The 9,967-nt window shown below is 39.4% G+C and overlaps 1 protein-coding gene across 1 annotated transcript in view; it reads left to right on the forward strand.

Annotated features, from left to right (window-relative positions):
- Positions 1-8,948, forward strand: part of DKK2 (dickkopf WNT signaling pathway inhibitor 2) — a 56,817-nt gene extending 47,869 nt beyond the window's left edge. Inside the window, exons 2-4 of the mRNA XM_045019224.1 lie at positions 4,433-4,583; positions 5,662-5,811; positions 6,384-8,948. Coding sequence (XP_044875159.1) covers positions 4,433-4,583; positions 5,662-5,811; positions 6,384-6,634 — 552 coding nt within the window. The 3' untranslated portion in view covers positions 6,635-8,948. The remainder of the gene's footprint in view (positions 1-4,432; positions 4,584-5,661; positions 5,812-6,383) is intronic.
- The last annotated feature ends 1,019 nt before the right edge of the window (positions 8,949-9,967 follow it).

Raw genomic sequence — 9,967 nt, forward strand, 5'->3', positions numbered from 1 at the left:
AGAGAGCTGAGGAAAGATTGAAACTGTAAATGCCTATGGTGTATGGATCAGTAAGGTGGTGGGATGTTTAACAAGTGAAGGTCTTGGAGTCTGTGTAGACAGAGCAGAAGACAAGAGAGGGACATTGCCCTATCACAGCTTGTACTAAAAGTGGAAAAATAAGGATTAGTTTTACCACAAACTATGTCCTGATGTTTTCAGCCAATACTGCTGATGTTTTCAAAACTAAAAATAATCCACTTTTGAGGGTTTTTTCCATGGCCCCTTTGTGATTTCCCCTGAATATTCCCATGACTCATTCACAGCCCTTGGCATTATGAATGCAGCAAAATCACTGTTTATGGGGGTCTTTTTTTAGAGTTAACATCCATGGCTGAAACAGGATAGTCTTTGAGGACTGATCCACCTGAATGCCATAACACAAACGGAGAGATGCACTTCCAGAGACACCTCTTGGAAAGCAAAATTCAGACTCTCTGGTTGCAGAGTCCTCTACCCCAGCCGTAATTCAACAAAGTCTTTGAAATGTGGTTTCTTGCCACCAAATCAGCAATATCTATTATGAATAGGCTCAGAACAGACTGAAACTGTGGGCAGAGGAGGAGAGCAGCAAACCCTGTAAAAACAAAGCATCTGTTATTATATTTACTAATGCAATTTGAGCTTCCAACTTCCTGTCGTAGATCTGATCTGTAGATTATTCTGTGGTTTTATTGGAATGACCAAGTCTAATTTTGGGCTGAAAACATGAAATGAGTGTATCTAAATGAAGATGTAGTGAGTGCTAAATATTATCTATCAGTTTCATTGAGGTTCCTGTATAATCAGAGCTGTGCTTAGTGGATGAATATTTAGAGCCATTGAGAGTGACATGGTGCCTCATAGCTGAGGAATCACAAGAGCTATGGTGAGCATGCTGCTCTTTGTGCAGCGGGCCTATCTCTGCTGGCCTGGTTGGGGAAGGAAGACTTACTGGGTGAATTATGGCCCTGCCTCTTCCCTGCCCTTTTTGAGTTAATTTGCGCCCCAAGGATGCGTGGAGGAAGCAGTCCCTGCAGTTCCCCAAATGCAAGAGCTGTGCTCATCCCCTGTTCTTGTGTGGGGTGGAAGGATCCTGGCTGTCTGCCCCCCTGCATACCCACGCAAGGACAGGTACAGGCAATCTACCCCTGAGCGGTTACCTGATTACCTAACCCCAGCAGTCAATGTAGTGAACCATGATCAAGGTCAGTCAAGCTCACTACTTCAATAAGTTTCAGCCTTTACATTTTCCAGAACAAATGAACTCAGCACAGGACAGTAGAGCAGCTGTGCTAATTTACCATTGTGTGAAAAAAATGGATTTTCCATGATTTGTATAATTCGATGGTTTGAAGTTTTATTTATAAACTGGCTCAGCCACTGTTGATAATGGTACATTTCGTAACACAATGAAAAATTCCATCTTAGACTTTAAATTATTTCCACTCGTTTGATACATCACTGGCGAACAGCTGGCTCTCTCAAAACCAGTATCTCCAGGCAGATTGTTACAATGAAGACAAAACTCTACCCATAAAAAAGGATAAGGCTGTGAAGTGATGCAAACCAACAGAACCCAGGAAACTGAAAGCTGAGGCTGATGCTCTGTTAATTTCCCTCACTGTTATATTTTTTTAAAAAAAAAACAACAACAAAGAAACCAAAAAGAAAAAAGAGATGCAAAAAGTTTTGGTTAACTTCTTAATTTAAAAGATACTGTTTGGATTACTTTCACACTCCGTGGTGGCATTCCTGCTTAACTGAAATCAGGAAGTACTCTACTGGAAATCTCACAAGAAAGCCAGTTAGTTCTTTAGGGCTTTCTAGCCAAATTCCTAGGTCAAAGGGGCTGGGATAACTTCAGATAAGTACTTTATTAAGTTTTGCCAAACCAAATCATGACACTGCTTGGTGAAGGGGCTGATTTATGGGGGAATTATAGTGTGATTAAGCAATGACTAAAGGGAGCGTAACTGTCTACAAATGATGATGATGATGTTCGTCCATCGTGTTCGAAGAAGACCTTGACATCTAACAGGTTGTGAGCTGTCCACGGTGTGTCCGCAAATGGCTGGTAAGGCCAATACGGGCACGGAATGTTCTGCCACATGTCGGGCAGACATGTGTGGGCACCACTGTTACAGCATTTGCAGCTCTGGCTTTACGGAGTGCTCGCTTCTCTTGTGCTATGGCAAATACTGAAGAGGGTAAACACCAAAGGACAGATTTTCTCTGGTCCTTGAGTAGGAAAGTGGACACACAGGATCCCTTTACTTTCCTCTGCAATTCCCATGGAAAGGCAATGGACAGTTGCAGTTCCCGTGCTCAAGAAGCATGATCCAGTGTCCACTGAGGTCAAGTTGGAGTTTTCCATGACTTAATAGGCATTGGATTATATCCAGTAAGCCCAGAGATTGCTCTCCTCATATATCCCTGAAAACAAGTGCTTGGAGATAAGAAGGGGGCCATGGCTCCATCCCCCTCGTTGCAGCAGCTTGTAGAGTTAGATATGCTTATTGCAGCATAGGCTGCATACTTCTCCTGCATCCTGGGAGCTCAGAGAGGGATTGTGCTCCCTAGGTATGCACTGAAAGTCGAATCAGGTTGGTTTAGGGAAATCAGATGTAGATACCCCATATGGTAAGGAGTAGGATGAGGAAGCTCCTGGTTAAATGCATCCACCTCATTTAAATTACCAAATTCCAGTCAGCCCCCTAAGCACCTTCTCTCCCTCCACTATCCATGAAGCAGCAGTGTCAGCTTCTGAGGTGGCTACAAAGGAGAAGGAGTAAATGCCACTGAGTGAAGACTGGTAAATTCAAATTCAAATAGCCAAGTGTTTATTTGTTATTACTACATGTTCATATGTGAGAAAATGGCCTTTTTAAATACTGCAGATTGTGCAGGGAGCGAATTCTTTGGTTGGGAAACGGGCTTTGTGGATGTCTACACTGAAGTCAAAGGTGTGATTTGCAGCACAGGTAGGCATAATTGAGCTAGCTGTAATCTAGCTAGTATGGCTAAAAATAGCAATGAAGACTGCAGCACAGGCTTCAGTGCATAGGCTGTAGAAGCCCAACAAGGCCCTCTGTGGTAAACAAATAATTGAATTAATCATTTTGACTGCTTTCAGTAACAAATTTTGGGGGGAAATTATTTCAAAAATTCCTCAACATTTTTTGACAGTTGTTAGGAAACTAAGTTTTCTCTCAGCACTAGTTCTGAGAGACATGTTAATATCCCAAATCCAAAAAGTTAAATAGAAAACTAAATAAAATATTGAATATAATTTTCAAGCACGCGTGTAGAAAGTCTTGAATGAATTAATGTGAGATAACACAACAACATATATTTGCTTGTGTAAGTAGTGCATATGAAATTATCTTTTCAGTCAGATACAGCAGTGATGCACAATGACAGCTGCTTGGGAGCCAGTGGTAGGATTTCTGGAATGGGCCGGGGTCCTTATTTGGGTCTCATGGAAGCATTATGTCAGACCTGGAAGGACAAAGCTTCTTTTTCTCTCTCCTTAGGGCCATATTCTGCTATTCTCACATGAAAAAGTGTCAGAGAGGTCTTACTGGAAGAGAATTATGGTTTTGATGAGTACAGGAGTGTTCCATGTGTTCCTTCCTTAGTGGCAGTCATTCTAGGAGGATGTTGATACTGTTTGCTTTCAAAGTATCCCACTGATAGGTGTCAGTGGGAGCAGTGTGCATGCAAAAGAAGAATTTGTACCAATGTGGGAGTATTCAGTGTAAATATCATGAGTTTATGGGAAAGGTCTCTTCGTCTATATTCTTCACCATGACTTTGGAACCTTTCAGAGTAAAGATGCCACCTAAGTATTTAGCCCAGGTTTTAGACAAGATCCAGTGCAGAGGACACTTTGGGAGTTTTACTCTCTTCCAGGTGGATCTCCACCAAAGATAAAACTGCTCATTCCTTACTTTGGATTACTGAGGTTTTATGTATTAATTACAGGCCTCAATAACTTGGAATGCATTAAAAAACACAGGCCAGATTCTCTCTTGCACCAAGATATGCTTGATCTAAGAAGGAATAAGGCTATCAAGGAGCTGGTTATGGCTTCCTGATTCCCTGGTTATGGCTTCCTGCCACAGCTCCAACATCAGCTAGAGCAGCCTATGGGCTGCTCTAACTTATAAAAGCTGGCCATAGTCCCTGAATGACCATATGCCAGCTGTAAATTGCCATAGAGAAGCACACCTTCATTTCACCCCCTTGTGGTCCCTTGTTGGATCTGATAAATTCTTCCCCCTTCTCCCCCGACATACCTCTCACATTTAGTTTTTCTTGCTTTCGTTTTGCTAATATGATTTGAACTATATGAATTAAGAATTATTGTGCATTACTCCTTTATTTTAAATCCTTCTTTTTTCTTGACCAGGCATACCCTTGCACTAATGATAAGGAATGTGAAGTTGGGAGATACTGCCATAGCCCTCATCAAGCTACTTCTGCCTGCATGATCTGCAGAAGGAAAAAGAAGCGTTGCCACAGAGACGGCATGTGCTGCCCTGGGAACCGCTGTAACAATGGTACTTAAGCAGCTCTTCTTGTTTTCCTTTTATATATGACAATGACTGGTTTAATGGCATATATTGAGAACATATGTAAGCAGAGGACATGTGTAGTAGTAGTTCTGTTTGAGTTACCACAATTCCTTCTTCAGACCAATAGGAAACATCTCAAAAAACTTATAACACAGGGCTTGTATAAATATGTCATATGATTTCTTCCTTGTGATTAGAAGAGATTCTGTGATTTTGCTCTGCTAGTAAGAAACCTAAGACATGGTTTTCAAAACTGTGTAGGCAACTGTATACCTTATTTGAGGGTGCAGTTATTTTGATTGCATTCTCAAACTGTATTTGCATGTGGCAATAGGAAGTTCGATGCATAACTAGCCATTTAGAGTGTAGTTATTCAGTGCCTGGTCAGATTCATGACCCTTGTGTTAATGCAGCGCTGTTGTGTTTCACACTAATACAATGTCAAACACAGCAGGGGAATGTTTACTATTTTTTTTAAATCCCCCTTTTCATTAAATTTTCTGTAATAGCATAGTACATTTCTATTCATTTAAGGTATTGCGAACCACTGCTCTGACCCCCTGTTCTTTTAGATTTTTAAGGGTTTTTTTAACAAAACCTATATTTCATGACTAAACTATGGGTGGCTGACAGATTACTTAAAATATGGATTAATTCACTGATTCAATAGCAAACTGGATAATCATTCTTTTTCAGTAAATGTAAAGAAGCAAATTCATCCGTGGTGTTACTCCACTAAAACGATGCCTTGAAAGTTATATTCTTGTTATTGTTTATATTGCTGATGCCCCATCTCAGATTGGAGAACCTGTGGTACGAGGATTTGGAGTCCCTGCTCCAAAATGCCTGGAATCCAAATAAACAAGACAGACATATGGTGGGAGGGGAAATACACAGGCACAGAGTGGTGAAGTGATTTGCTCAAGGTCACTAGCAGAGCCATCAATAGAACCCAGGCCTCCTGAATTTCAGTTCAGTGTTCTATTAACTAACAACACTCCCTCTCAGCCTCTACCACAGCCTTCTAATAGGCCTTCCCATTTCTAACATCTCATTCCCATAGGTATTTGCATACCAGTAACTGAAAGCATCCTTACTCCACACATCCCCGCTCTGGAAGGACCACGCAACAAGAAAAATGGTCTTTATTCTAGCAAGGATTTGGGATGGCAGAATCTAGGGAGACCACAGTCCAAGCTGTCACACATAAAAGGTAGGATTTCTTTTGCAATATAGTCCAGTTCATTCACCTCGCTGTAGAAAGACAAGATACAGCAACGCAGACTAGGCTGATTTACAGTAATCTGCTATGAAATGTTGGGAGGTCTGGGATTGTCATCATCTGTATATCTCAGGAATTCACAGACCACAAACGATATTATACCAATTTGCTTGTATATGTCAGTCATAGCCTCTGTGCTCGGAATAGCATTTGTTCCTTTACTGTAAGCCATTTGTCAGATGTGGTGGGAAAGTGTATTTTCCAGTTGCGCAATCTGTGCAGGCCGCACCTTACTTATCTTGTAATGATCATGCAATATGTAACGCATGCCTTTGTGACCGTGAGGCTTCATTAGTTGAATTTCTCCTTATCAGGCCTTACAGTAGATTGTATTGATATCCTCCTTGCACCTCTCTAACTCCCCCCAGGCCTTGGTGTTTATGTACTTCAAATACCTGCCGATGAGTATCATATCCTCTGTTTCTTAGTCAACATTGAGCCAGACTATTCTGAATCTATACTTTCTGTCTCAGACTCTGAAATATTTTGTTTGCTTTTCTTAGGGCATGAAGGAGACCCCTGCTTACGATCATCAGACTGCATTGAGGGGTATTGCTGTGCTCGCCATTTCTGGACCAAAATTTGCAAACCTGTGTTGCATCAGGGGGAGGTGTGTACCAAACAGCGCAAGAAAGGCTCTCACGGCTTGGAGATTTTCCAGCGATGTGACTGTGCTAAAGGGCTGTCTTGCAAAGTATGGAAAGATGCCACTTATTCTTCTAAATCAAGACTTCATGTATGTCAGAAAATCTGAATGAGGATTGGAAAAATGTTACTAACAGACTGTGAATTTGTGTATTTGCATTGCAGCATGGTTGGAAATGAGGATTGTAAATAAACACAGAATGGTTAAAGTAATGATTGTGGTAGGAATAGAAATCACCCCAAACTGCATTTGTTTTGAACTGGAGGTCAATGCGATGGCGGCTGGAGTTTTTCCATTATGCAACTTCTTTGTGTAAATAATTTCGACAGTTTGTGGAAAAAAACTATTATAAAAAAGCACAATGGAAATTATTGACATTTATCAAGCTGCATGGTCCCATGACTGTTCAAGAGTTCAGTGTTAGGGGTGGGATAGGTTTCCACCGTGGTAATAGACTGTTAAATAAATTGTATACAGCATATTCCAACACAAAGCAGTGCTTTACAGGAAGACTTTTTCTGTCAACACATTATTGGCTACTAAAATATTAGTGATAAATTGCAGCTGTTAGAGATGGGAATAAAAGTTACTGTGAATGTCCATACACCTTGTTAATCAGGGCTGTCACTTGAAAAAGGAAAGCACTCCTGCAGGGCAAGAGTGCTGGATTTTGCAGGCCCCAGTGGGAGTGGCAAAATCTCATCACACAGTGATTTCAAAACACCAGTGGCAGTTCTTCTGATCAGAGGCATTTAAACAGGGTTTTTTTTGTTTAAAATATATATATAATTCTATAAATATTTAAACTGAAATGCCTTAATCGGTTCATCTTCAGTTACTATAATTAATAGCTTGTATTTGTCTCGGTATACTGCTAGCATACATGGGCTGAGCAGATAAAGCAAAATATGTGCATGATGCATCCAGAATGATACCCATTCAGTTGCTCGTAGACCTACTAAATATAGTTTTCTTGTCAGAACGTTCTTGCATTATGGATAGTTCCATAAAGGTAATATTTTGAAAAGTTATGAACATCTGAATATGGAAGGTTATAACAGAAATTGTTTTGCAACCTTAACTATAAGAGATGCTGCCTGCATCTGCTACAGTTAGATTGTATGCTAATAAATTAAATGTTTTATACTATAACAGTAACAATAGGCTGTTAGTGTAAATCTGGTTCTTCCATGATTTGGAGAAGCTAAAATGGATTGGATTCACCTTGCACAGTTAGCAAAAAAATTAAAAAGTTGACTTTTGCAAGCATCTCATCGCCTCTCCTAAAGAACAGACAGTAACATGTGATGCTGTCATCTATGACATGCTGCGAGATGTCATGTGATGTGACACAACAGCTCAGACTGAAAAGAGAACAGGTTCTGGTTGAATGCATGTTAACAGTTTGGATATTGTTGTGAACAGTGGATTCACATTGACTACAGTGGATAAAGAAATCTGTTAACATAACTACCCTGTTTGTGAACTGGCTAAAACGAAGGATGTCCACCATCTGACTTCTCTCTTAATGTCTTTGCACCTCCTCTTACTTTGCTCACTTATTTTAAGGAATGTTATCTGTGTAAAAGTAAGTAAAGAGACTGGAATTTCTTTTTAAAATAGCGGATTATATAATTAACTTACTGAACTATCTGTTTCCACATTTTATAAGACAATGGCTCTCCCCTTTGATTAATCAGTTCCAAACAGCTTGTGTACAGCAGAGTAGTTTACTTTAATTGTGAAGACCAACTTTTGACTTCCCCTCTCTCCCCCTTTATGGCACCTTTCCCCACTCTTGCATTTCGGTACCAGTGCCTTTTGTACAAATAATGGTTCATGTAAATCTTCTGACTCAAACTTTCTTACTGGAAATCAGATCTGAACTACGCTTCCTGTATCTCTGATAAGAATCTAAATTCCAACGTATATACCGGATTAAAGAGAATGATTTATAGGATAATATTTTTCATATGCAAGCCACTTTTTATTGTTAAAAAGGGAATGATCTGTAGAGAGAGGCTCTCGTATTCCTTAAAAAGTGATGATCCGATTCCAATCTCACTGTCACAAGTGCTACATTACTGCAACTCCGGTGACTTCAATGGAGTTACTTCAGTGCAACTGAGAACAGAAATAAAGTCTGGAAAGTGAATCATTTCAGCAGAACAACTGAAATATAGAGGTCAAGTCCGAAACCCTTTCGTACACCATAACAGCACATGCATATAAGATCAGTCTCACTGACTTTAGTGTGTCTACTCGATGTGAGTAGGGAGTTGAAGAATTGTCCCCCCTAGTGATTTGCATCTTATGTCCTGACTTCTGCATAACCTCCCCTTCTCCGCACAAAACGTAGTATTTGGAGTAATTTATTTACAGGAAATGTTTAATGAGATGTATTTTCTTATAGAGATATTTCTTACAAAAAGCTTTGTAGCAGAATATATGTGCTGCCTGATGACTTTGTAATTTAGAAAAATAATGTATAATAAGATGAAATATATTAAATGTCCTTTTCCCCAAAAATATTTACCCACATTCCTTGCCTGCTGTTTAAGCATAGGTCTTTACTGAATAGGGTGGATTGGAAGATATACTCAGTATTGCCAAAACATCATGAGTCAGGCCCCAAAATAAGTAGATCGGCTTAAAAAATCATTAGCTATTTTTAAAAATTGGGATTCTTTTGAGTTGTCATCTGGTTTCTGGATTTATAGGTGCATTTGTTTCATATTTTCATATTTTTTACAGCACTGAGAGGGCTAGAAACTTTTTTTTAAAGCTGAGGTTTTCAGGCAGTCTCTTGACTGCCAGGGTTAAAAAAATAATTTAAAAAAAAGCCTACCAAATATTATGAAACTTTCCATAAAATCACAAGAGTTGGCAACACTGTATACTGTACAGGCTGGATGCTGAAGTCAATAGGAGTTTTGCCATTTACTTTAATACACATGCCTAAAGAACAAGAAAACATTTATTTTAGCTGCTCATTCAAGAACCAGCGATTTATACTTTTCAATTAATGGTATCTGTTCACTGATATGTGGTATATATGCAACTGAGAGGTGAATTTGCCCCATAGGCTATCAAGAATAACTACTTTTTAAATAAAAATATCCCCATCTGCATGCATATAATATTCAGAGTCTAGGAAATCAAACAGAATAGCTGTTCAGATACCCAGTGATCACCGTGGTAAAAGAACACAGATAGAAATAGCCAGAGATTGTACTTAAACAATATGGCATATTGATATTAATCACAGCATGATTATTCTTGAAAACCTGTGAGGAAAAAAGTAGAGAAAACTGACATTTACCAAGGAAACTTCTGTTTCAGCAAAAAAAAAAAACGTTTTCCATCAAAAAATTTTGTTGGATTTTTTTTTTAACCAGCTCTAGTCAGTAGATGAGGCTGGGAGAAGGGAAAAAAATTTCC

This window comes from Mauremys mutica, chromosome 5, assembly GCF_020497125.1.
Source record: "Mauremys mutica isolate MM-2020 ecotype Southern chromosome 5, ASM2049712v1, whole genome shotgun sequence".
NCBI classification, from domain to species: Eukaryota; Metazoa; Chordata; order Testudines; family Geoemydidae; genus Mauremys; species Mauremys mutica.